This window comes from Suillus discolor, assembly GCF_016758755.1.
Source record: "Suillus discolor strain FC423 chromosome Unknown F5147scaffold_1, whole genome shotgun sequence".
NCBI lineage: Eukaryota > Fungi > Basidiomycota > Agaricomycetes > Boletales > Suillaceae > Suillus > Suillus discolor.
This window is the reverse complement of record NW_024541248.1, coordinates 733,618-758,690: the sequence shown is the minus strand read 5'-3', so window position 1 is coordinate 758,690 and position 25,073 is coordinate 733,618. Positions and strand designations below refer to the sequence as shown.

Here is a 25,073-nt window from a genome sequence, read left to right as displayed (position 1 = left end):
TTGTCTCTTTATGATTTGCAACTCCGCCACATAATTGCTTGACCTTGCTAAGCTAGCTTGATTCAACGCATACATATCACTGAGAGCAGCAGCCATGCCGGCGCCCCTTCTCATCACAGCGGATCAGGTCAATTGCCTCATACATGCTTATTTTTTAGATTCTGGTGCCGTTCCGACAATTCTTCTTGCTATCTGTGTCATCTGACTTGTTGGCCCAGGCTTCCAGCATTCTGCTTTTGCCATACGAATGGAAGGTCGTCTCGACCAGTCACCTCACATCAAGAAGCATATTCCACGCGGTGAACTTATCGAACTTCTCAGCAAAGCGCTCCTTTATTCCGAGGTCGAGGCCCATTGGAAGGGAGACGAGTTGTCTACAAATTGTTCAGTTCCATTTTCACTCTTAGACCCTCACGCTTGTTCGCTCCAGCCTCATTCTTCCACAAGCAATATTCGCGAGCCCAGTGCTGCCAAAGTAAATGGTGATACTGCCGGCAAAAGGAAGGCGACGACTCCTTCTGAAGATGCCCGCGCTGAGAAGAGAGCAAGGAAGGAGCAGGACGAGAAAGATGCGCAAATGAACGTCGACGGTGCGTTCATTCCGTTGTTAATTCCACTCTGTCCTCAATTATCACAGGTGCACCCACGCCAAAGCCAAAACCGAAGGATGCTAAGTCAGACCCACCGCAAGCCTTACAAGAACCTCCCACTAAGAAGCTCAAACACAAACCTAGTGTTGTTGGAGCACGTCCTGGTGCTGTCCGGTTCTTACTGGCTCATAAGACTGAAGTGTGCATCAATACATTACTCTCGACGCCCTGTTCACGATCTTCTCTTAGGTTTTCGTTGTCGCGTGGAATCCTGCTACAAAAGGCCAGCTAGTCTCTGGGTGTGCTTCTTATGGTGTTGATTTTCTGTTTGTGCAATTTACCTCTTACTACCCAGGTCGCGTGATGCTGTTGTGAATTATTGGGCCGTGCCCAGTGGACCAAATAATGATCACACAGCCCCCATACAACCCACCCTAACTCTACCAGACTTGACTTTAGATTCACAGGCTGATTTGACAGCATTAAACTGGAATCATGATGGCTCACTCGTAGCTATCGGCTCCTATGATTCCATCCTCAGAATTTGTACAGCGAGTGGGGAAACATATTTCAAGGATAGTCACCATAAGGTATGATAGAACGTAAATCCTTCTTTCTTCTTATACATGTTCGGTAGGGTCCCATATTCGCTGCGCAATTTTCACCTTCTGGCCAATGGATCGCCACAGCTAGTTTAGACTGCACCTCATGTGTCTGGGATGTCAAGCAAAAAAGAATACATCGACAGTATCGTAATCACGGAGGTATGTCATTGGACTACGGCAGTTAATGTCCTGTTGAACTCGAGGGAAAGATGCTTGCTGCTTGGATGTAGAGTGGCTGGACGATTCAACTTTCGCAAGTTGCGGTGCAGACAAAGTCGTTCACATCCTATCCTTGACAGCTACTGGGCCATTGCATACTCTCGAGTAAGTTTTCATGCACATAAAACACGTTGAAAAACTTGATGTTCTTTAAGGGGCCATGCAGGAGAGATCAACTCTGTCAAGTGCAATCCTTCTCGAACACGGCTAGCATCATGTGCGGACGATGGCACCGCACGTATATGGAACATCGAAAACGTACATTCCGAGAAAGCTCTACCAGCGCCTGTAATACTCAGTGGCCACCAACAATGTCTCACCTCCATAGAGTGGTGTCCTGTCACTGGACCTGGTGAGCCTGAACTGGTTGCAACGTAGGTTTAGGCTGTGGCCTTGATGAATATTCGCTTTATAACGTATATACTAGAGCTTCGTTTGATGCCACTGCCCGACTGTGGGATACCGTCACTGGAGCTTGTACTAAGGTCTTTGCGGACCACACCAAACATGTCTACGCCGTTACCTTCAGCCCAGACGGGCGTCACCTCGTCACTGGCGGAGGTGATGGTTCGTTGATTGTATACGAAGTCAAGGCAAGTCGTTTCTCTCTCCCAAATTTCATTTGCTGAAACCGAGCCATTCAGTCGAAGGAGAAGAAATGGTCATGGTATACTGGCGAGAAGTCTGGCATATTCGAGATTGACTGGCAGAGTTGGGGGAATACCAGTTTGATTGCGTTGGCTCTGGAACGTCAGATGGTGGCTATTGTTGATCCTGGCAAGGTGCCGGCGCTTCAGAGTTCTTGATCATCGATGGCCTTTCCTACCTACCTGGACTGCATTATATTATTATTATTGCGCTATGTACCGCTGTTGCTAATCAGTTTGCTCTGTTCCTGATTGGTGCCACCACGGTGACGTAGTTCGCACGCCGTCGGCAAGTGTTCCGTTATAATTCGGTGTCAGTATTTGCATGGTCTCTTTAGCGTTCCCCTCGTCTCGTTTTCGTTATAATGTTGTATCTTGGTCTGTCGTCGACTTTACGCTCTTCTCTGCGTAGTAATGTGGCAAAGGCAATCGTACGGCCTCATGTGCAGCCCTTCTCGATGCGCACACAATCAAATAATGCGAACATACGGAGTGTGTTGCAAAACCGCCCGACCGTCTTGTCACCCACTCTGCTCTCCCGGTTCTCGCGTTCTGTCACAACGGATGCGCAAACTGTGACAGCCTCTTCATCCCAAGATGCTTGGAAGCGTTTCGGAATCACAGCGGTAATATGGCCTGAAATCATGATGTTCCTCTCTCTGACTCAGATACGCTTCGGCTCATTAGGCTGTTGTTGCGGGCACCGTCATCCTAGCAGAAGGCTTCTTGAACAGAGACACACGCGATAGATTGAGCCCAGCTGAACAATCCTACTTACATGAAAGTTTCATGTACACAGGGGCTGGCCTGACATTGACTGCAGTTGCCGCCCGGAGCTTGTTTAGGTCCGGTGTCGCCTTCAGAATCATGTCCGCGAACCCTTGTGAGCTTGAAGATGGGAGTAGCATGGAACAATTCTGAAGCTCTATTTGCAGGGGTGGTACTCGGTGTCAGTCTTGCGGGTAGCATCGGATCCATGATGGGTGTCTTCTACACGCCACCGGAGCAGACCTTCCAGAAGCACGTTTTTTGGCTGGTATATTTGATCACACCGGCTTCTAGCATCTGAGCTGATTGTGATACAGGCATTTAATGCGTGTCAAGCTGCAACCCTAAGCCCGCTCTTCTTCCTGAGCCCTGCTATTTTATCTCGCGCAGCCCTCTACACGTGTGGTGTGGTTGGTTCTCTTTCATTCGTTGGCGCCACAGCCAAGTAAGTTTCGTACTTGTTGTGAGTAACTGAAATTAAATAGCACTTAGGAATGACAAATATCTGTACATGGGTGGACCACTGTTGGCTGGTGTCACAGTCGTCGCTCTGAGTTCACTCGCTCCACTTGCCCTCCCATTGGGTATGCGTGGCCTCGCTGTTGCGGAAACCCTCTCCCTTTACGGAGGTCTTGCCGTCTTTGGTGGGCTCGTACTCTATGAGTATGCCTCTGATTCATTTCATATCCGGTCATTAACTTATTTTCCCCAGCACCCAAAAGATTTTACAGCACGCACGTATGGCGGAGATGGGTGTCGTTCCCAGGGATCCCATAAAGGAATCTGTTGCCCTTGAGCTCGATATGATCAATATCTTGTAAGTGATTTCAAATTTTGCGTCGTGGCATCTGCCTCAAGTTTTTTCCTCAGTATCCGCCTTGCTCAAATCCTGGCTATGCGCCAAAACAACCGAAAGTAATTGACTGGCGGGTAATTGGTCCCCGATTGATATGGTTCACCGCTTAGCATTTATGCCTGGTATCACCACATTTATAATCTATCTCAAAGTCCAATGTATTATTAGCTAGGGGAATACGATTTTGTATCATGCAGTAGATCTCCCAAGATCCTGAAGAATACTGACGAATGCACCTGGATCAATGATCTCTGTGCCGCCATAGGTGACGCGTTTTCCAGTCTTCGCAGCCCATTCCTCCAAGTTTCCATACTCAACATAACCTGCTCCTCCAACAATAAATACCATGCCCTCTGCAAATGCCATCCGCTTCGCTCTACCTGTTCCAGACGCGCCGCCTCCTGGACCACCTGTACCTCCTGAAAGACCGAGGCCAGTGTGTCGAGAGGCTCGGGGGTCAAGGAAAATGTAATCATCTGTTTCTTGCAGCGACTGGTTCGAAGCTGCAGACGAGTCCATGATCGCCTCAGTAATTCGGGTAACAGGGAGCAATTTATTCGCCGGTAGAAAGTTCTTGACACCTGAGATAAGATTGTCGAGACCTCCTTCTTTGAGTCGGTCAGTGAGCTAGATAATAAAAATGTTACAATCTGTCTGGAGAACCAAGGATAATACTGACTCTATTTCCGAATGCTGTGAAGCCTCTGAAGAGTTCTCCTTGGCCTGCACCGAGTACGGGCGTCGAGGTTCCTCCAACAGCAGTAGCCACTGTCATCCGCGAGATCTCCCTTGTGCGTCTGACATATTCAAATGATTCGGTATCAGCTCCTGCATTCTTTAACTCCTTTTCCAACTCGATAATGTCGTCCTTCGAGATCGCATTATCCGGCGAAGACAAGTAGAAGACAAGAACTAGGCGCAGTTTATCCTCCGGTGTCAAGGTGCCGCTTGAACGAGGAGAGCGGAGCATCTCCAAAACTGAAGCAACGGTCTAGATATCAATTAATATCGAGGAATACCGAGCTAGCTGGATGAGGCCGCACCTGTTTGCTGATGGCTTCTTCGGTGCTGAAAAGTTCATCAAGCGCACGCTTCTTGATCTGCTCCAGCAATGCGGTGGCTATGTTCATATGGGTGTCGAGAACGGCCTTCCGCGCAGTCAGTTCTGGTAGCTGTGTGATCGCAGTTTTCAAGTGTGCGGCATTGGAAGATACATCACTACAATTCATCTCAATAAACACGATGGCGAAGCTTGAAGAACACGTACATTTGCGAGATGTCATTAACATCACTGACACCCGTAGATCGCGTGATTTCGGCAGCATCTTGCTTGTATTTGTTCAATTCCATGTCGATCTCTTCAGCGACTTGAGGGAATGGATTTGGTGCATTCTTTGCCCAGAAGAAGTCCTTAGAATCGAGATCATATGAGCGCTTCTGTGGTTGAGTAACAACTACGCGATTGAGCTTGATCTCTAGACAATCAGACACTAGGGCTTGGTACGTCCATCCATGGCAGATCATCGAAACGAGATCAATATTTCTGTCAAGAATCAGCAGCACTGGAACGGTGTCAGTAGTTTCACACCACGAAGAATAGAACGAACACACGTGGTCGTTGCAGATTCGACAAGCCAGATGCATCTTGCGCGAATAATGATGACGTAGCCCCATGAGTTCGGGAGGCCGAAAGAATCGCATCTCGTATTTTGATATCAAGCTTTTTTGCTATCATCTCCGCAGCATTGCCTTTGGGTGCGCGGATGATTGGAACATGGCCTTATCCATGCGATATTCAAGTTACCCATCGACGATACATCAATATACCGCACTCACCCGTTGTAACAACAGCACTGAAGAGACCATCGGATATGCGTTCAATCTCCCCTTCTATCTGTTGTTCGGTGGATGATGGGGAGTTCAGGAGTGTGTAAGATGTTACAGGTGCATTGGACGGCCCTGCTTGACTAGATGGCATAGTAGAAGGAAGCGGTGATAACAATGAGAATAGCGAGGGAGAGGGTGCAATGAATGATAGATATTGATCGAGAACCTGGAAACATACATCAACACACTGAAAACAGAATGACATGCGTTGAATACTCGCCTGTTCAACCAAATCACCTGTTCCGGCGCTCGCGACAGAGGCTGCCAGCTCTTCTAGCAAGGCACGGGGGAGGGGTTCTACAAAGTTGAGGTGAAAGGACTCATACAAGCATTTGTCGAGGTCTTCAGCTATCCGTTTCACGTTGTCGAGCGTGGGGGCAACAAAATAAATGGCCGGAACGTCTGGTAGTGGAGGGCGTAAAGAATGTAATTGTCTATGCAGAACTTAGATGCGAGCAATATCACAAAAATGATTGGTACTTACACATGGAGCGTGACGCCGACGTCACGAAGATCTTGTACTCGAAGAACAGTTGCCAACACGTCTTTCGTTTGTTGGTCTAGTACCAAGACCTTCCATACGGGAGGTCCAGTGACTGCTGGAACCTTGGGCCCAGTCGAAGCTTTTCCTGACGGTGTTCCCGGTCGTTGAACGGGACTCGGATCGGACGGAGCGTTCAGATTAAGCAGCGCGAGCAATGCAGCCGTTTGTGCTTGCTGCAATGTTGTTGGCGCGGTTGCCTGGGCCGCCGACCTGTCAGTACCAGCAACACAAAAGACTGTTCTTTGAGAACTTACATGCTTCAGAGCAGTACTTGCCATTTGAATGTGCCCTGCTTGATTCTACGCGAAAGACCAGTACTTAGTGTGGCTTTCAACACGCCGCCACGTGGATGTTATGTTAGGTGACCAGAAAGGCAATCCATGGAAACATTTCATTGTTCAACTTCCCTCTGATCGCTCAAAGCTAAATTTGATTCGCGTTCTGTATCAGTAAGGAGTTTCTCGACTAGGTGTATAACTACTGATACCACCAAACAGGATTCGCTGTTCGGAAATACTCGCGCTAAAATTTAAATGGTGATTTCGCTCGCCCCATTGCCATGCACAGCTTTTGACTTGAGATAAATTTACTTTGCAGCCCTGACCTGACCCCCATCATGATCTGATACTGCCATGCCACATTGATTGATGTACTGGCCCAATGTTGGCCGAACCTCCCAAGCACCGCCGCGCATCACGCATCTCACGCCGGCACCGCAGTTGCGAGGGGGAATTTCAAGTTGTTGAGGTCTTAAAACCCTGAGTGCAGTGGCATCTATATACACCGTCTTTCGTTGATCCCACCAGTGACTTAGCCTTCCTGCTTTCACGTACCTTCAAAGCAATCTGTAAGATTTAAGTTCGGATATGAGGTATTTGATGCTCATGATCTACTGTTCAACAGCTAGTCACATCCTTTATACCATGGGTGGATCACAGAGCAGGCCGCGGAATCACCATTACAAGGAACATGCCGTTGCTTCTTCACGGCCTGCGTTTAAGTCCTGGTCGCTCAAACGCAGACAAAAGAAGAAACGGAGCCATTCGAAACACGAATTGACAAGTCTAGTTGAAAGAGAATCCGCTCCATGGGTCGGAGGTCATAAAGTCTTTGTAGTCCTTGATGACGGGCAGGGGATGTTCGTTCATCGAGATGCGCTATGACCATGCATGACAAGTCTTATGCATCGCACTAAGCACCCGTTCGTGTTCACGAGTAAGTTCTAGTATATGTCCAGGAAACATGTCATTTGATGATAAAACGCAGCTATATGTACTCATCTTCTCATTTCATGATTTGTGTATGTCGCAATCAAGGGTACGCCAAAAGGCTGACGTTCACATGACCATGCGACGTTTTTGTTCTCGCTAAGACTGGTCTGTGTTTCTATTCATAACTTATCTGGTGCATTTGTACTTTTATTAATTGATTGTCCTGGAAACTACAGTATCATGTCTGAAGGAGCACATGTAGTAAAGTAGTCTCAATATTGCACACCGCAGGTCAACCGTAAGTAAGGTCCTGGTAGGAGTCGGAGTCCGTGCGCAGGATGCCGCGACACCCGAGGCATTCTATTTTAAGTCCTTGTAGCAACGTTCTTAGACTGAGAGGAATGAACAAGGTTGAGCATGAAACAGGAGGCAGACTTCTGCTCGGTTACTATTAACCGAATATGGTGTTGGTCGGTTCATCATTCAGAAATTTTGAACCTTCTTACACCCGCGGTCACCGAAACGAAATTGTCAATCTCCACTGAGTTACTCATTCATTACTTACTTGTTCTATACCCGCCCAGCCAAGGGCTCTTATGACTTTTCACGCAGACGCCGGTTTGGCGCTACGACCTAGACGACTTCAAGCGGATGGTCAAAGCCAAGGGTGGTCCGAAACTGCCTCTGGAACTACCCATTCACTCACTCCTTCTGCTGAACTACCACCCATATTGAATTTGCTGTCTGTACCACCAAACCCTGGTGATTCAATGTTTTCTTCAAGCCCATACCCCACTGTAGCCCAATTAACCTCAATATTTGTGCCATATTCAACTGCTGATGTTTCGGGATCCGACTCTTCATCTCATGTCTTTTCGTATCGAAGTGCTGCCCAGATTCAGCCTATATGCATCGGAGATGGCCTAGATTCAACTTCGGTCGGAGTAATCGCGACTGTGGTGCTTCCAACGAGTGTCGGCCTTGCCGTTTGGGTAAGTCGTCACCTGGTAATCCTCTGTTGTGCCTATAGACTCAATTGGTCTGGCAGCTGCTGTTTGCTGTACTACGCCCACGTTACCGACAAATATATGCGCTCAGAGAGTGGTTCGTGCAACAAGAGTAGGACGCTGGTATCTATGCAACAGTATATACTAACTCATCTGCAGGCTGCGACCCCATCGGTTAAGCTCGAATCTCGGCGCGTTCCTCTTTCCCTCTGTACCGCTTGTTCCACCTATACCTCCAGATGTCCCCGATACTGGAAGGTCAGTTCCAGTACGCGCTCGCCTATTTCCATCCGACGAGGAATTGAGCCAACGAACTCTGTGGACATGTCTCATAGTCGTGCTTGGCTGGAGTTTAGTGGGCCTTGTCGGCGCCTTGCCGATATACCTCGTGTCTACGCCATGCCTTGCGCACTTGTCAGGTGACCCTGATTTTGCCGGAGTTTACTCCACAATTCAGGACCTCAGCTTGCTACGTCTCCTGCAGCTACTAGAAGCCGACTCAGCCTCTACATACTCAGTACTAAACGTGCCTGACGGCGATAAACAAGTTTCAAACGCTCGACTGCGCATCGTTGTTCTTGCCGTTCTGGCGGTATTTGCGGTTACGCTACCGGCGCTATATAAAATACTGAAAGAAATTAACAACCTTGTTACATTCCGCCGGCGCTGGTTAGAAGTACGATGCGAAGGGAAGGAAATGGGTTGGCTGAGCTCCAGGAAAGCCTCCGGTTTTGCAGGATGGGGAGAGAAGCGTATTAAGGATCATTTTGTCAAAATTGGACTCAGTTCTTCCTTGGGAGGCTCTTCTCGGTCCAACAACCGACCGTTGCAGCACTCACGCCAAACTCAGTCTTACTATCAGAACTCTCAGGATTCAGTATTCGAGGTTGACGTCCAAAGCCTGTTCACTGTATGGTAAGAAGGCGTTTAAGATAAATATTCATGGGTGCTGATATAGCAACATTTTGCAGTGACACACATAATTTGGCATTTCTCATCAGAGAACGAGACGAAATTTTGGAGAATCTCGAAGTTGCAGAAACAAGATACATATCATCTTTCAAAATTTCAACGCCCGACCCCTCGATTGCTGATCTTGAAATTCTCGCTGCTAGTGTATCTGAAAGAACGCCATCCAAACCTCACATAGGCAGGCCTCGTGCTTTAGTTGGATCGGTGATGACCTCAATGTACAATTCCATATCTCCTGGGCTAACGATTGTTTCCAGAGAAACCGTCCACGCCATCGCAGACACAACCCGGCGCAGGCTAACTCGTCTTTCGCCCCTACCTCGTTTGTGGCCCCATCACAGTACTACAAATTACGTGGCCTGAAAAATGTCAATGGGGGGAGACTTTCCGACAGCATCAACACGCCGATTAGTCTGACAGATTCATTCAAACAACAGAGCGACAGAGGTTCGGTATCTTACAATGCCATGCCATCAGGAAGCCATGTAAAAACGGAGGAACTCGGAGAGCCGTCGATCTCAGTTCCTGACCCAAAGTACTACGGGCCAAACCATGGCAGAGGGTCATTTGAAAGTGGTGGTGGAACTGGGACAGGGACTGAATATCTAACTGTGGAGTCGTCATCGGACATTCGGCAATCTCTTGATGACGACTGGATCGTCCTCAGGCACGAGATTGATTTTGGCAAACCGTCGAGCGAGGGACCTGCTACTTACCCAGCACCCAGACCACAGGAAGAGCTTGCGCCCCGAAGGCAACCTCAGAGACCTCTTGATACGTCATCCGACCGCCGGGAGACCTTTCCACTAAGGATTCGACCAAAGGGCAATATTCCCGCTGAAGATGTTCCACCACCTCATTTACGCCTGCAGCCGAGACAGCCGTTTGTTCGACCTGCTTCTGACCTTAACTACGATAATCTCGGTGCTGTCTATTCCGAAATAAACCAGTGGCGTTCCCGGCTGAAGCTCATCAACATGCAGATTGCCGAAGCTCAGCAAGATTCCTATGCAGATATCGCCGATGGCGCGCCAGTCAAGGGTTGGATCATCATCGGGCGTGGTTTACGCCACATGCATGCTGTGGAGCTGATAGAGGGTAGGGCAAAGGAAGACGTGCGTTGGGACACCCTACAGAACGAAACAACGCTGCTGGATTCCGCAGCATTTTGGTTGGTTATGGCAGTGGTCAATATACTCCTTGCCGCTGGCCGTGAGTCGCATTTTTCCTATATAGTGAGGGAATATCGGTGTTGAACTCTGTATAGTCACGGCTGTCGTGGGACTTGCCCTTAGCGCTGCTTCGAGTGTGGAGCATTATTTACCTTTCTTTCGCCCCCTTTCAGACCATGGGAACCTTGTCTCTGGATTAGCAACTTCTCTTGCTCCCGCAATTGGTGTTGCGCTCTTCACTGTGATTGCACTCAGGATCATAAAACGTAAGCACATTCACGGCATGCTCACCCTGTGCAATGCTCATCAGGGTATGATGTAGGGGCAGCTGGATGGAGTGGTGTCGTATCCGTGTCCGGAGTTCGAATGCTCGCGGTCAAACTTGTGTTTTACACCATAACAGTCGTGGTTGCTGCAGTTACTATCACTGCCGGTGCTCTCCTTTTCGCGTTAGAGGCATTTAGTCATGGGGTTGACATTGCTAAAACGGTCGCAACCGGTTGTGTCTATATGAGCGTTTTCGCTTTCGTTCTCATTATCAACGTTGCTGTCCTATTCCCTGGGTTAATGTTGTTACAACCCCTCCGATTGTGGTCTGTTCTTCATTCGGAACAAGACGCCGTCACCCCAAGACAGCGTTTCCGAGGTACGGCTCCTGACCCGATTTCGATTGCATTAAATTTATCTCGTTGACTAGCTGTATATCCGACAACTTACGATGCTTCTTATGCTGCAAGTGCTTGTGTACTATCCATGGTTTTTGCATCGGCATTTTGTCTCATTTTCCCTTTGATCGGGCCGGCTATTGTGATTCTTCTGTTTTTGGCTCTTGTTGGTGCGTCGTTTTGTGCCTTACCATTCCGCAGAGTGAAATGACCGCTCCATAGCTCATAGATATCTCATTGGATATGTTTATGCCCGAACTCTTTCGGAGACTGGGGGGCTTCTCCAGATTTGGTTGCTGAAGCGATTGGGTACACTCCTTGCGCTACAGCCTCTACTCCTCGGTTTAATTTTGCTCAGTCGGCGGCTCTGGATAGAGGGAGGAATACTTGTGGGCATAGCTCTCGTTGTGGTGGGGATAGTAGAAGTGTACACCATGCACAAAACGAGGCTTGCAAGCCTCCAAGCGTTACCTGAGAGCACCCAAGAGTCTCTTAGATTGTTTCGCAGGGCGTTGGAATCAGATAATCGTACTGATACCGATGACGAGAATCGCAGCATGATCACCGCTAGAGGGAACCGCCCAAGGGGCTCGATGGCTTCTGTCCTCGAAATGATGTCTCTCACGTTAGCAGTTATGCCATCAGCTTCAAATCATCGTGGTCCTCTACCACTTCGTACGCACATTTGTTTGAAGCATCATCAAAGTACTGATATAGTCTTATAGGAACGGAAACTCTGGATGATCTAATTGCTACAGAGCGAGCTGCCAGGACGCATCCTGATGCTCCTCCGCACCTTCCTGCGTTATCCTTTGGGGACCATGCCGAAGAGATGTCAAGTATCATGTATCCGCCTGAGTTGCTTGCCCCAGCACCGATCATCTGGCTTCCGAACGATACAGCCGGGGTGGCCAAAATGGAGGCAATTGACTTGCGGAAATATCACGATATACACGTTACCCTTGACGTCCATGCTAGGGATGTCATCCTGCCTAAACGGAGTACATCCACACGAACACACGCGTGACGCGTTGCTCGTGCTTTCTCTTGGCTAACATCCGTTTCACATTTCCGCCATCCTCGAACCTTTTGATGTGGCATTGGTGGACTCATGTTACTTTATAGATCGTACTTACTCCACTACCGTATATCAACATCCAAGGCGACTTTCATGAACTTTATTCTCCAGACGTGGGATAGGAGTACGACGGTGCTCGGAGTTTTCGCTCAAACCGCCTACACAGCTGAAAAGTGTGCGGGTTTCTAAAGTATTTCTAGGGTTTTTCACTACCATCCTTGAGCCTTGTTGAACGTTTAACCCTGAATCAACCTTCAAAGCTTCAATTTCCGGACAATTGATAGAACCCCTATGGTGCCTGGTGATATCCGCTCAGCACCGGGCCCAGTGGTAGGGAATCTAGAGAGTAATCGCAGCGGCGATTACGCTTGCAGAGGTAGTGACTGATTTAGCAGCTGACCCAACCTGACTTCACAACCAGCTTAACTGTTTATGCCGGTTCAGGGAGATCCGGATTTTAAGTTTGAGCGACCAATTAAATCTTGTGAGTTCCTTTACATCACTAGAATTCCCTTGCACTAGTACAGAAAAAATGAAATTGAATGTTTTGATACTCGTGGGCCGCGGAGGTACAACGGTGCTATGTATACTAAAAGATGAGTGACCCGTGTTCTGTTGCGAAATGAATCAAGTGAAATAGGAACACAGGAAAAATAAGACGAGCACCAATGTGTAAAGTACTCCAACATCTGACGTGATGCAAAACCGGGGTACAAATAGTGTGAGATCATAATTTTTCGAAGTGACCCTCCTTATTAAAGTTGAGTAACTGCAGGTATCACAGATTCAAAAAATGCTTTATCTGAGACAGTATCTTCCTTTCTTTAAGCCCCGTTGCCCTGAAGGGATAGTGTCGCAGGTGATTGTGTCCTGGCCTTGCCACGTGAGTTTAACGACACAGAGAATAAATGGAGGTTGCAAGGTGTCACTAATACCGCGGGGACATTGAAGGTCTGTGACCAATTGCGTGCAAGCAGTTGTGGAGCGTTGGGGCGGCCCAATTGATCCGAATGGTTCGCAACGCCCTCATGACTTTCAACGTATATATTTCCCTATCCGTAGGCTCGTAGTGTCCGTTTTTCAGTTTCTCACTCGCCCGCTTCCCTGTTCTTCCTGATTCTGCCATCAGTGTCTATGTCTATGTGCAGTTCAATCTCTAGTGTTCAACAGGATCCACTGATATCATACTCCAAGACTCTGCATGACTATACTCTCGAACTGTGGACGGAGTCCAGGAGAGTTGCAGAAGAGAAAGCAAGGCGCAAACTGGCTCGAACGGAGGAAGAGGCACGAAAACAATCTCGCAACTCACCCACCACTCAGCGACCCCATGGTCCTTGAAAGGACACCATACCCTTTTTCTTACTCACAGTGGAGATCAGTAGCGGTTCGTATTCCAAACTTGTTGTGCTTAGCATACACTGAACACGTCTCACTACTTCCAAGATAGCCCAACCAGTGCCGTATCCATGACCTTCCCCTGCGACGTCGTATCCCCCGTACATCGGCATTCTTCTGTATTATCACACACCAGAGCCCACCAGTCGGCTTCAGTTCGCTCTTCGTGCTCCACCTCGGATCAAGTGAACATGTAATATATATGTTCGTCTGTTTTCTTGTAGCTTGATAACAGCTGACCTCTTTACTAGACTTTGATGGATTTTAGTTATTTTATTTTCACCATTCTGACGACGCAACCCTGTAAGCTCAATTGGACACGTTTATAAACACCACCTTTTACCTGTTTCGTTTTACACGATCCTCGTGTAATACTAATGTGTTCAATGTCCGCACACCGAATCCAGAGGTTCTAACGGTTTGCGAGTTACTCAGGTTCGGCTCTTCCCCAGAATGAAATAGGGTCAATGTGAGCAAGGCTTTCATTTGAGCACTCACAACAAAGGTATAATTGATATCGGAATTGATCTATATCAACTTCGATGTAGTGGAAATTACGAGCAGAATCGGCAGTAAAAATCACTCGCCTTCGAAATTGTCCTCATTGCATCTGATTTACTCCACATTGTGATAACGGCTGTCTGTCACCGGAACAATTCGTTCGGCGTCTTGCGAATCGGAATTAGGCGCATTTGACGTGTTGGATTCCTTCACACGTATCGTCCCCAACCCCAAAAATGAGCTAAGTAACAAATGTTATGGCCTCTACCGTACATAGTACGTCTCTGCATAGTGCGAAGCACGCTTGCTGATCCTGACATCATACAGGGACGAAAGACACGAAACGATCGTTCCCAAATTTAGCCGTTCCTTTTAGAATTGCCAAACTTCGTGGGCATGACGGCACTTGCGACGTCACGCCTCGTCACGTTTTGATGACGTTGAAACCGTTGAACTCACAAGCTGCTGTATATAGTTGCTGCATAACCCTGTAAAGTCCCCTCCCTTCTTATCTCGGTGAACCAACCATTTTCTCAATAGCGTTGTGCGGTTATAGCAGCCCTGGCCCGCTGGCGATGTATTCCGAACCTCTCACCTTATTAGATTGGTCTAACTGCTACCTCTGTGCAGCCTGAATCACTCATTCATTGGGCATGGTACAGCACATTTGAAATGATTCAATTCCCATTTATTTATTGGATATGAGGCTGGCAGGAGATCAATACTATCACAACTGTGGTACTTGTCATCAGGTGAAAATGGTCAAGTTTGTCAAGCTTAGTGATGTGTGGGCCCAGCTCAGCCTGAAAGCCCCAGCTTAGGCCTGGCTTTGGGGGGCTTGGGCTTTGCAAAAGCTCAGGCTGAGCTGTGAGCTCAAGCCAGGCCGAAGCTGTGGCTCAGCTTGGGCTCAACGACGGCTTTCAAGAACAAAATGATCTAAAATTCAATCTAAGCATATTTGTAACAGTGAGATACTAAAAGAACCAGATGAGCAAGACATGGATGTCAGTATCATGTGTAGAGTCTTAGACATTTGCGAAGCAGTACTTGAAGCAGGATGACAGAGCCCAAAGAACCATCTGCAGCAGCTCACTCCTGTATACACAAAGTCTTCTGCTCCGCCAGTTAGACTGTGTTTGGATTGGTTGTGCTTGAGATGGTTGGGCCCCTGTTGGTTGACCTGATTGTGTTGCACTGTTGGTCTTGAATGGCCGATCTCAGTGTCTTCTCGAGTCAACACTGACATATAGGTAAATGTCAGTGGGCGTACACAAGGAGGGGACATTCATATTGTTTGCACTGATGACTTATCGCGCATGTATTTCCATGGCATTTGTATGTTTGGCATGATATATGTAGACTGGTGACCAGCCCGTCTATGAGGCAAACCATCAATAGATGGACTGGTAAAACTGGGTTTGAATTTGGATCAAGCGCGGATTCTCAGGATAATGTGATGTATAAACCTTTTTTGGAATAGCAAAACCACGTGAACTTTTGCTAAGGCCTTTGCAAGTATCGCTAAGTTTGATCGACGTGCGTGCTGTAACGTTCGACACAATAATGTTTTAACATTCATATCAGACTCATTCCATCACTTCATGTATATTTATTCTGCTTTCTGTATTCAATCTGCTACTTGAAGGATGCCAGTCTCTTCGACAGTTCTCAATGAAAACTTTAATCAATCTGTTGACTCTGGTTTCGTAGACATTACGACAGGTCTCCCTGCAGCTGCTGCAGCAACTCCGTCGCGTCTCTCACCTCACGAACACGTGAAATCTGTTGTCAAGATCCTCAGAGAAGGCCACATGTCGATCCTGGACTTTATCCTTTGAATTCTCGACCCATCACAACCTGACTTCATGTACAACCGTGACTGGATATACAACCCTTCTAAAGTGGAGAAAGAGAACTCTGGTGACGGACAGCGTGTATCGGGAAAGCTAGAGCAAATGTTTGACCGTTTGTTTGCGGACTCACAGGGTCGAGCCCATATGCTAGAGTGGTTTCATCCTCACACGGTCGCTTACATATCCCTCACTGTCAGCAATGAGATGGACGCAGTAAAGGAGGCTCTCTGTGGGACACTCAATTCTGTGATGCTGCAGTTCCTCTCAACGTGGGACCTCAGCACTACTATACAAGACAAGGTTGCACTGAAAGCACTGATCTTACAGCATATCCTCCGCTGTGCTGCTCAGATGGAATGCGCTATCGAAAGAACAGGATCAAGGACAGCAGTACTGTATGATACACTACATCCTTTGTATTATTCCATCTTTTGAATTAATGATTCTTGACTTCTAGAAGGTGTGCATCCCTGTATCAGTGATTGCTGGTCCATTGATTTTGCAGCACATATGAGGACGTGTCGCGTCAATTAGTGAAAATTATATTGTTTATTTTGTATTCTACAATACTTGTTGAAAAACCCTAGTTCTTTTATTGGCTAGAGGTCACGTTCTCCTGAGAATCCGCGCTTGATCCAAATTCAAACCCAGTTTTACCAGTCCGTCTATTGACAGTTTGCCTCATAGACGGGCTGGTCACCAGTCTATGATATATGTGTGATTATATAAAGCGCTGAGAACAATGGCCGACTTGAGAATGTTAGCAGGAGAGTCTGTACATGCTAAAGAAGTGAGCAACATCAAGGTCAGTCATCAGCAAAACTGCTGAAAGGATGTGCAACAAAGTGGGAACACCAGCAAGTTTAAATGCCTGCAGGACAGACAGAGTTAAGGACAACTTACAGGAGAATGTGCTCGTGCCATTCCACAACAGTCTGGTCCATGTTTACAGATTTATTGCTTGTCTGTTACGGACTTGGATAGGTCTTCTCAGCGACAGCTCGAATGAGCCCACCGAGGCTGAGGGTGTTCGGCGACTTGACGGAATGTCAAGGGTTCCTCCGGTTATCTTGGTAAGACGGTGCTCGTCGAGATACAGGACTAGCGGATACGGCTAAGGCGCGGTGAGCGACTTAGGAGTGTGGTCTAGACAGCTAAGCTGAGAGGCTTAGTTGAACAGGTTTCAAGGGAAAACCAAGTAGATTAAAGTAAAGATCTCAGTACAATAATCTGTCTACTTATACATGCTATGTACAAGGGTTCAAGCTCAGTCTGTATCTAATAGTATATCTGTGGATCTATGCTATCAATGATAGCGGTACATGAGGACAGTCATGAGGACAGATAAGATACATGAGGCTTAACCTCTGATCAACCATGAGGCGCCAAGTGCGCTCCGGATCTACATGAAGCGGCATGAGGTATACATGCACTGATCTAGGGTGTCCATGAGGTGCACAGCCTCCATGGATCAGGTACAAGGCCTTCTAGGCCAGGGGCGGTGTCCCAGCGGTCTGGACTGCTGTTGTTCTAAGTTCTGGCGGCGTGCCGCTGCGTCGGGAGTCTAGCAGAGCGGGGGCTCTTGTTGATGTTGCAGTAGACTGTGACATTGTCTGGTATTCAGTGCTGTCAGCCTTGACAATTGCATGGAAGTCAGTGGGGATCTGTCGGAGACCAAGAGTGAGATCTGTTGAGGGAAATGATCATTACAAGCCGAGCGGAGATAGATATCACGTACCAGTAATGACAACTCCACTGAGGTGCATCTCTCCCGGGTCCTGAGTGTGTTCTGAATAGCTTATTGACGTTGTCTATGATCCAATAGTGGAAGCTGTGCTCTGTGGTGGATATGAGATTTCAAGTTAGAGTAAGGACAACTAGTGCTGCCGAAGTCCGGTTCGGTCCGGTTCTTAGGGCAAATTTTCCAAACGCCGAACTGAACCAAAGGTTCGGTTCAGCCATTTGGTCGAACCCTGGACCAAACATCACCGAATGTGTTCAGGAGGTCCAGTTCACGTTCGAACCAGGTTCGACTTGTGTAATCGGCCCAAAGCTGGGGCTTAGGCCCATGCAAGCTGCGGCCCACATGCTGAATTGTGTGTAATTGATGTCCAAGCTCCACCATGCTGTTCCCAACACCACAAACCCCATGCGCAAATGCCCAGCATGTAGAAGTATGTAGACTTTAGAATAGGAGTTATGAATATTATTTGGACTGACTTTTATTCTAAATATCACTACAGTATATATACTATGGTACGCTAATTGTAAGTATCCGGTCCGTGTATGTGTAAGCACGGACTTGTCTATGGTCCGCGCTATTGCTGACAAAACAATGTCCGTCTCGGACATTACCGGCTATTAGTCGTTCCCTACATCATTCATTCTTGTACGTATTACTAAGCTTTCTCTCCTGTGCTCGTACCTTCATTACTATGCGCTAACTCTAACACTCCCCCTCGAGCACAGCTTACTTTCATCCCAGTCTCTCAATTTCTCCAATCTCGGCTTTGGCAGTGCTTTTGTGAAAGCGTCCGCGAGGTTATCGTCTGTCGGTACGTACTCCAATCTAATTGTACTGTTTTCGATTACTGACCAAATAAAATGATAGCGTATGTTGATGTGTTTCGTTTGAGCGTGGAACTTGTTGTTCGTGGCGAGTGCAATAGCGCCTTGATTATCGGAATAGATGGTGATAGGTGTGTCTTTCCTTTTATAAAGCTCTTTCAGCAATGACTGAAGGTATAGCACTTCTCTTGTTGCAGACGTTAACGCGATGTATTCGGCTTCGGCTGTCGACAACGCTATGATCGTTTGTTTCCTCGCGCTCTGAGCTATCGGCGATCCGTGCAGCAGGACTAGGTATCCCGATATAGAGTGTCTGTGGGCTTGGCTTGCCCAATCTGCGTCCGCATATGCCTCTAGGTCCTTTTCCTTTCCTCCCAAGGTAAGCTTTGCCTTCTTTGTTGCCTTCAGATAGCGGATTACACGCTTTGCTGCTTCCCAGTGCGACTTCGCCGGTGCTCGCATGAATTGCGACAGTACTGACACTGCTAGTGCTATGTCCGGCCTAGTACAAGTTGCCGCGTACATTAGCGATCCAATCGCTCTCTGGTACGGTATGTGTTGTTCGGATATTTCAGATTTGGTGCCTGGCGAATGGTCTGACTGTTCTTTCGTCAGCTGTATTCCTGTCTCCATAGGAATGTGCGCTGGCTTTGCGTCTTTGAGGCGAAAATGTTCGACAATGGTGTCGACATACGCTTCTTGCGATAGCATTATGGTTCGCGCGCTTCGGTCTCTCTCTATTTTGAGACCCAGTAACCAGGTAAGCTCTCCCAGATCTGTTATCTCGAATTTTTGGCGCAACTGATCTTTGAACTTCTGTATATGTTCTAGATGCTTCGACATTACGGCCATGTCGTCAACCGATACCGTTATGATGGTGTGCTCATCCTGCTCCCTTCAATAGTACACTGCTCGATCGACTTGCGAGTGTGTATATCCGGCTTTGAGGAAAAATTCTTCTAGCTCCTCGGACCATTTGAACCCGGCTTGCTTTAGGCCATACAAACTTCTCAGCAGCTTCAAGACCTTTCCCTCGTCTCCTTTCTTCAAATATCCAGGCGGTGCCCGCATATACACATCATCCTTTAGCGTGGCATTGAGGTAAGCACTTTTTATATCCACTTGGTGCATCTCCCAATCGTTTCTTGCAGCCATCGATAGGACCGTGTGTATGGTCGTCATATTGGAGGTGGGTGCGAAGGTTTCTTGGTAATCTATTCCGTATTCCTGTCGCTGACTGTTTGCTACTAGACATGCCTGGAGTTTTATCTTCTCTCTGTTCAGACCTCTCTTGGTTGCCAGTACGAAGTGGCATGGTGTAACGTTCGCGTCTCTAGGTGGGTCTATGATCTCCCATGTTCCTAGTTTCTCTAACTGACTGATTTCATAGTCCATGGCTTTTTGCCATTCCTCTGTGTCTGGACCGTTTAACGCTTCTCTTTAGCATCGGTTCCTTCTCTGCGGCTGCCATGGCCATATACGCAAAGGAGTTCGGTTGGGTATCGTCTGGTGAGTTTTCCATTGCTACGGTTGCTCTTTCTCCTTCGTTTAACACTTTGTAGTATCCTGCAGGGGGTCGTACTCTCGTGGCTTTGGGCGTTATGGGATCCGGGAGTTTCTGTATACTCTGGGGTGGCGTTTTGGGAGGTTGGTTAGGTGTTTGGGGAACTTGGGACGTTGTTGGAAGTTGTGTGTGTACCAGTACATTCTGGATGTTACTGTTTTCGGGAGGTGTTAGCCTAGACTCCCCCTCGTCCAGTATGTCGTCGTCTATGTTGATTTTCACCGGCACAAAGCTAACGTTTCTCTCAATAGAAACTCGTCGCTTTCCCGGCCAATACGTCCGATATCCTTTGCTCTCTTCATTGACACCAACAAACAAGGCTTCTTCGGCTTTGGCTTCCAACTTTCCGTTATCTGGTACGTGTACATACATCCGTTGTCCAAATTCGTGCGCTGCGGCTAAATTTGATTTAGACTTATGCATTAATTCAAACGATGTTTGTCCTGGAATGGCCTTTGAAGGTAAGCGGTTTTTTAGCCATGTAGCGTAACTAATAGCTTTGGCCCATAGGAATTTCGGCAGTTCTTTTGCCAGTAACATGGCCCGTGCATGTTCGACCAATGTTCGATTTAGGTGTTCGGCTACGCCGTTTTGCTGCGGAGAGTCATGTACTGTGAGTTCTCTTGTTATTCCTTGTTTCTTCAAGTACTCATCGAATTCATTGCTCATATATTCTCCTCCGTGATCGGATCGAACTTTGTGCAGGCGCGCTCCGCGTTGTCTGCTGACGTAAGCTTCGTACTGTCTGAACGCGGTGAGTGCGTCACTCTTCTTCTTCAAGAACGTTATCTTTGTTTCCCAGCTATAGTCATCAGTGAAACTGATGTAATATAGGCATCCGCTGATTGTTGCTGTCTGCGCAGGTCCCCACAAGTCCGTATGCACGAGTTCTCCGTAAGTCTTTGCATGATTCTTTGTTTCCTTTGGGAACTGCTGACGCGATGCCTTTGCTTGTGCACAGGTCTCGCAATATTCCGGTTTCGAGTTTAGATCTAACTCTATTCCTCTGACCATTTCCTTCTTTACAGCTTTGAGTATCGCTTCCTGCGAGACGTGTCCTAGGATGCGATGGGCTTCGAAAATGGTATGTCTCGTTCTGGCTGCGTTTGCGCTATGTGTTGCTGATGTGACATGATAGAGACCTTCTATTTGTGGTATAGCAGCTATGATCCTTCGTTCGGGTGCAGGTGACTTTATTTTGCAGAGCATATCCTCGAACAGGATTGAAAACCCCGCCGCTGCGATTCTGTTGGTGGATATGAGGGTGAACGCCATATTGGGGGTGTAGAGAACATTCTTGAGGGTAATGTTCGTTTTCTTGTCTCCCAGAGGCAGATCTATGCTAACATCTCCTTGTCCTATGGCTTTGATGACAGATCCATCTGCGGTGTGTACATCTTGGGCTTCGATTGATGCAAAGGTCACGAATTTGGAGCAGTCTGGGCAAAAATGGGAGGTTGCTCCTGAATCAATGATAGCACCACGCTTCTCGACAGGTACGTTCAGTTGCTTTGCTATTGCAACCATGTCTGACGAAGCAAAAGCATATTCATTTGATCTCTCGCTTTCGGCCGCTGTATTTGCACCTTGCTTGTGTGTTTTTCCTCCTTGTTTCGGCCCTTGTCCTTCCTTCCCGCCTCCCGGCCTCCAACAGTCTGATTTGTAATGACCTTTTCGGTCACAATTATAGCATGTTATGTCTGGGTTTGCGCTGTTTGCGCGAATCTTCTTCACACCAACTCTGGCCGAGAACGCACCATTGCCTCCCTTCTTCGAGGTCCTGCGGTTCGACAACTGTCGATGTTCATATTCTTCGGATACAACATTGATTAATTCGTTTGGCGTGAGTGGTGTTTTTGATATTCTGGATGCAGCGTTGATAGAGGATAGTAGGGGCCTGTATGACTCTGGTAACGAGCCCATGATGATTGCTGAAAAGTCCTTGTCAGCAATCGAAGTTCCCATTCCGGCAAGGGATTCGCGAAGTCTAAGCTGCTCATCAAAATGGCTTTTGACATCTCCGCCCTCTTTGCATCTCGCATCCTGGAGCCGTCGTCGCAAATCTATTTGCACAAGCTCCGTCTTTCCTTCGTGTAGTACTCGGATCTCCTCCCATATCTCTGATGCCGAGTCTAGCTTCTGGACCTGCAGCAATAGTCTGTCCGATATGGTACTGAATATGTGCTGTCGGGTAAGTGAGTCCTTCTGGAGGTATTCATCTATCTTCTCCTCTAGTTCCTCTACCTCTTTCTCGCTTGCCTTGCTTCCATCTGGCTTGATAAAGTCTCCGGCTGTGTCTTTCGAGTATCAGGTAGGTTCTTTCTTCCGACCTTCAAGATATCGCATCAAACCTCATGCGCAAATCACTGTTAACGCTCTTTCCTTATAGGTGATCCAATTCGAGCCATTGTCGGCAAGTTTTGGGATGGTGTACAGCGATGAGTTTCCAGGGAGCGTAGTATCCATGAATGTCGAGTCAGGGCTCATAACCTGTAGAAGTATGTAGACTTTAGAATAGGAGTTATGAATATTATTTGGACTGACTTTTATTCTAAATATCACTACAGTATATATACTATGGTATGCTAATTGTAAGTATCCGGTCCGTGTATGTGTAAGTGCGGACTTGTCTATGGTCCGCGCTATTGCTGACAAAATAATGTCCGTCTCGGACATTACCGGCTATTAGTCGTTCCCTACATCATTCATTCTTGTACGTATTACTAAGCTTTCTCTCCTGTGCTCGTACCTTCATTACTATGCGCTAACTCTAACACAGCACATGTCAGCAACTGCTGATGTGGCTCAGATGAATACGGACGATGGATGAGAGCAGGAGAAGGGAAGAAGACAAGGAGGAGAATGAGAATGAGAGAGAGGAGACGGACGATTGGTAGCACTCGAGTGCTTCGATTCTGCACGCCTGGAAGAGTAAGCGCTGAATACTATAACTCGCATACCTGAAGTAGTCGAAGAGGGATGTATTTCGAACGGTTGATGAACCACTCGCTGACTTTGGATCCAATTGTAGGTTGGGCGCCTAGTAACTAGGTAGAGACAGGCACCTTGGATGCTTTGATTGATATATGGCCGAGTTCTTCATCAGAGTCATCCATCTCAACATCGTTTTCTTGCTGAGTACAGAAGTAAGTATCGGATCCACCATGGTCAAGCTGAGAAATTTGTACCTCCCCATTTTCTTGATCCATGACTGGGCTCGGTAGCATCGCTTGAATCTTTTTCCTTGAGTCGTAGGTGTTCAACTGCTTCCTGGTTCATTCCGAGGACGTTTGAATAAGGAATGAGAATGGGTTGAGAGATGAACGATACCACTTACCGATGGCCAAAACCAAAAGTGAAAGACTTGAGATCACCGTGCATATGACCTGCATCGTCAATCCAACGCTGAGGATTAAACTTGTGTGGTTCTGGGAAGACCTCGGAATCATTTGCGATAACCCTGAAGCACAAGCATCAGACACGAAGGTCAGAGGACGAAGATGATTGCCTACTGACCAATGGTTGCTGACGAGGCATTGACGCCCTTGATGCTGCATGAGACAATACTTGAGTGCTATCTGAAAACAAACATTGTATCTTGGAATTCATAGTGGCATAAGATCTTACTTACTAAGTTAGTGTTTGAACATGAATTTGTGATGGTGCAATCCTGTGTCACAGCGCATCACGACCGCGGCAGGCACGAAGGACCGCGTCAATCTCACCCGATGGCCCAAACCTGTGGTTCCAGACACATGCCTTTGCATATATTGACATGTAGTAAATACTTACATATTTTTAAAAAAGTGTGAAGCTGACAAAATTTGAGAGGTTCAAACAGGTTCGAACCTATTCACTACCAGCCTGAACCCCAAACCTCCAGAAAGGTTCAGTTCTGAGTCTTGGCCGAACCTTGGACCGGACCATGCGTCCAGTTCGGAAAGGTTCAGGTTTGAACCGAGGTTCGGAACCAGACTATGGCAGCACTAAAGACAACAACGTACCATGACATTGATGGGGGACATAAAGCCACAGCCTGAGCTGCCGGCTCAGGCTTTTCAACATGTCAAGCCAGTGTCAAGAGTTGATTCTGTGTAGGCGCTACAAAAGTGTTACCTTCAGAACTCAATGTGCAAGTGTAATGCTTGTCCCAAAGAGACTGCCTATAGAAAGACTCCTTGATATAAATGCAAGGGATATCTAGTTAAGATCGAGAGTAAGAGAGAAGAATGTTACCAAGAGTGCGTTCAGCATTCCGAAGATGTGTCTGAAGTACCAAAGTACTCGTCTGATGAGATCCGAAGGTGGTCTGACGTCAAGAAACAAAGGTCCGAGGTTGTGCAAAGCATCCGAAGAGCTTCCGATGAACAGCGAAGGTTCCGAGGTAGAAGTATGGTGGGTATGTCGAAGTATAAGACTTGCAAAGTATGACTAGGCAAAGTCTATCGAAAGAACTTAGAGACAGTGAGATGTGAAATGACAGCAGTCAGGCCAAACAATCATTCCGAATGAACAAGAAAGATTGATTGTGCGAAGTACGACTATCCAAAAGTGACTCTACTAACTATGACTTGTAGCAGGGAAAGTGAAGTGAAGTGCAAGTAGCTAGCGAGGCAGATTATATCCTACAGCGTGAAAGTCTGGAAATTGTGTAGGCGAAAACAGTAGCGAGATAAGCTATCCGAAATGCAATAAGACTCAAGGCGAGCTGCTACAGAGATATGCATGTAATAGTGCACAAGGCGCGCAGCTATACATATTAACCAATGATTTCGATGGGCTGACAATGTATGTGCCCCTAAGACATAATCAATAACAGATGAACAAGTGAAAAACGCACCAGCGAAGTCAAACGGACACGGACGGGACATGGTACAGAAGATCGGAAGTGTATACAGGTCTCGGAAGGGGACGGACGACCTTCGGACGACTTGGATGAACGCACAGAACTCTCAGAAGGTAAGAGGA

The 25,073-nt window shown here is 47.4% G+C and overlaps 8 protein-coding genes across 8 annotated transcripts; 5 read left to right on the top strand and 3 right to left on the bottom strand.

Moving 5' to 3' along the window:
• The first annotated feature begins 40 nt into the window (after positions 1–40).
• On the top strand, positions 41–2,360 carry F5147DRAFT_662694 (WD40 repeat-like protein). Its single transcript, XM_041434806.1, has 10 exons — positions 41–164; positions 219–590; positions 638–789; positions 840–889; positions 946–1,180; positions 1,228–1,354; positions 1,405–1,519; positions 1,570–1,788; positions 1,842–2,007; positions 2,059–2,360. The coding sequence occupies exons 1-10, from the start codon at positions 95–97 to the stop codon at positions 2,218–2,220; spliced, it is 1,668 nt and encodes a 555-aa protein (XP_041300011.1). The 5' UTR covers positions 41–94; the 3' UTR covers positions 2,221–2,360.
• F5147DRAFT_662688 (Bax inhibitor family protein) lies at positions 2,361–3,885 on the top strand. Its single transcript, XM_041434805.1, has 7 exons — positions 2,361–2,687; positions 2,749–2,944; positions 2,997–3,097; positions 3,147–3,274; positions 3,322–3,492; positions 3,542–3,646; positions 3,700–3,885. Exons 1-7 carry the CDS (start codon positions 2,427–2,429, stop codon positions 3,746–3,748), a joined length of 1,011 nt encoding a protein of 336 aa, XP_041300010.1. The 5' UTR covers positions 2,361–2,426; the 3' UTR covers positions 3,749–3,885.
• On the bottom strand, positions 3,875–6,492 carry F5147DRAFT_749643 (Sec1-like protein; the record flags this gene model as incomplete). Its single annotated transcript, XM_041440142.1, has 9 exons — positions 6,371–6,492; positions 6,057–6,313; positions 5,793–6,006; positions 5,522–5,738; positions 5,297–5,464; positions 4,953–5,247; positions 4,729–4,903; positions 4,365–4,676; positions 3,875–4,312 (listed from the first exon to the last, which is right to left on the bottom strand). The coding sequence occupies exons 1-9, from the start codon at positions 6,392–6,394 to the stop codon at positions 3,875–3,877; spliced, it is 2,100 nt and encodes a 699-aa protein (XP_041300009.1). The 5' UTR covers positions 6,395–6,492.
• A 1,342-nt stretch (positions 6,493–7,834) lies between these two features.
• Positions 7,835–12,478, top strand: F5147DRAFT_662683 (uncharacterized protein). The gene is made up of 10 exons (XM_041434804.1): positions 7,835–8,319; positions 8,376–8,446; positions 8,494–9,249; positions 9,306–9,510; positions 9,564–10,518; positions 10,574–10,744; positions 10,801–11,124; positions 11,176–11,313; positions 11,366–11,818; positions 11,869–12,478. The coding sequence occupies exons 1-10, from the start codon at positions 7,924–7,926 to the stop codon at positions 12,168–12,170; spliced, it is 3,771 nt and encodes a 1,256-aa protein (XP_041300008.1). The 5' UTR covers positions 7,835–7,923; the 3' UTR covers positions 12,171–12,478.
• Positions 12,479–13,343: 865 nt separating this feature from the next.
• F5147DRAFT_563494 (uncharacterized protein) lies at positions 13,344–13,562 on the top strand (the record flags this gene model as incomplete). Its single annotated transcript, XM_041430678.1, has 1 exon — positions 13,344–13,562. A coding segment is annotated over one exon (219 nt), but the record flags the coding sequence as incomplete, so codon positions are not given.
• A 2,423-nt stretch (positions 13,563–15,985) lies between these two features.
• On the top strand, positions 15,986–16,408 carry F5147DRAFT_647090 (uncharacterized protein; the record flags this gene model as incomplete). The annotated part of the gene is made up of 1 exon (XM_041433179.1): positions 15,986–16,408. One exon carries the CDS (start codon positions 15,986–15,988, stop codon positions 16,406–16,408), a length of 423 nt encoding a protein of 140 aa, XP_041300006.1.
• A 1,052-nt stretch (positions 16,409–17,460) lies between these two features.
• F5147DRAFT_647089 (uncharacterized protein) lies at positions 17,461–18,098 on the bottom strand (the record flags this gene model as incomplete). Its single annotated transcript, XM_041433178.1, has 3 exons — positions 17,461–17,660; positions 17,712–17,784; positions 17,946–18,098. The coding sequence occupies 3 exons, from the start codon at positions 18,096–18,098 to the stop codon at positions 17,461–17,463; spliced, it is 426 nt and encodes a 141-aa protein (XP_041300005.1).
• Positions 18,099–23,072: 4,974 nt separating this feature from the next.
• On the bottom strand, positions 23,073–24,117 carry F5147DRAFT_785539 (uncharacterized protein; the record flags this gene model as incomplete). Its single annotated transcript, XM_041442923.1, has 7 exons — positions 23,073–23,375; positions 23,443–23,565; positions 23,622–23,683; positions 23,737–23,775; positions 23,831–23,864; positions 23,955–24,080; positions 24,110–24,117. The coding sequence occupies 7 exons, from the start codon at positions 24,115–24,117 to the stop codon at positions 23,153–23,155; spliced, it is 615 nt and encodes a 204-aa protein (XP_041300004.1). The 3' UTR covers positions 23,073–23,152.
• Between the last annotated feature and the right edge of the window lie 956 nt (positions 24,118–25,073).

What these genes read in the sequence shown, in the direction of transcription:
- F5147DRAFT_662683 (XM_041434804.1), top strand. Translation starts at nt 7,924, where the DNA reads ATGACTTTTCACGCAGACGCCGGTTTGGCGCTACGACCTAGACGACTT. An exon ending in CAAAGCCTGTTCACTGTATG is followed by an intron (nt 9,250 to 9,305) that starts GTAAGAAGGCGT and finishes AACATTTTGCAG; the next exon opens with TGACACACATAATTTGGCAT. An exon ending in TCTGTTTTTGGCTCTTGTTG is followed by an intron (nt 11,314 to 11,365) that starts GTGCGTCGTTTT and finishes ACCGCTCCATAG; the next exon opens with CTCATAGATATCTCATTGGA.
- F5147DRAFT_662694 (XM_041434806.1), top strand. Translation starts at nt 95, where the DNA reads ATGCCGGCGCCCCTTCTCATCACAGCGGATCAGGTCAATTGCCTCATA. An exon ending in TGCGCAAATGAACGTCGACG is followed by an intron (nt 591 to 637) that starts GTGCGTTCATTC and finishes CAATTATCACAG; the next exon opens with GTGCACCCACGCCAAAGCCA. An exon ending in ACAGTATCGTAATCACGGAG is followed by an intron (nt 1,355 to 1,404) that starts GTATGTCATTGG and finishes CTCGAGGGAAAG; the next exon opens with ATGCTTGCTGCTTGGATGTA.
- F5147DRAFT_662688 (XM_041434805.1), top strand. Translation starts at nt 2,427, where the DNA reads ATGTTGTATCTTGGTCTGTCGTCGACTTTACGCTCTTCTCTGCGTAGT. An exon ending in AGAAGCACGTTTTTTGGCTG is followed by an intron (nt 3,098 to 3,146) that starts GTATATTTGATC and finishes ATTGTGATACAG; the next exon opens with GCATTTAATGCGTGTCAAGC. An exon ending in CTCGATATGATCAATATCTT is followed by an intron (nt 3,647 to 3,699) that starts GTAAGTGATTTC and finishes TTTTTTCCTCAG; the next exon opens with TATCCGCCTTGCTCAAATCC.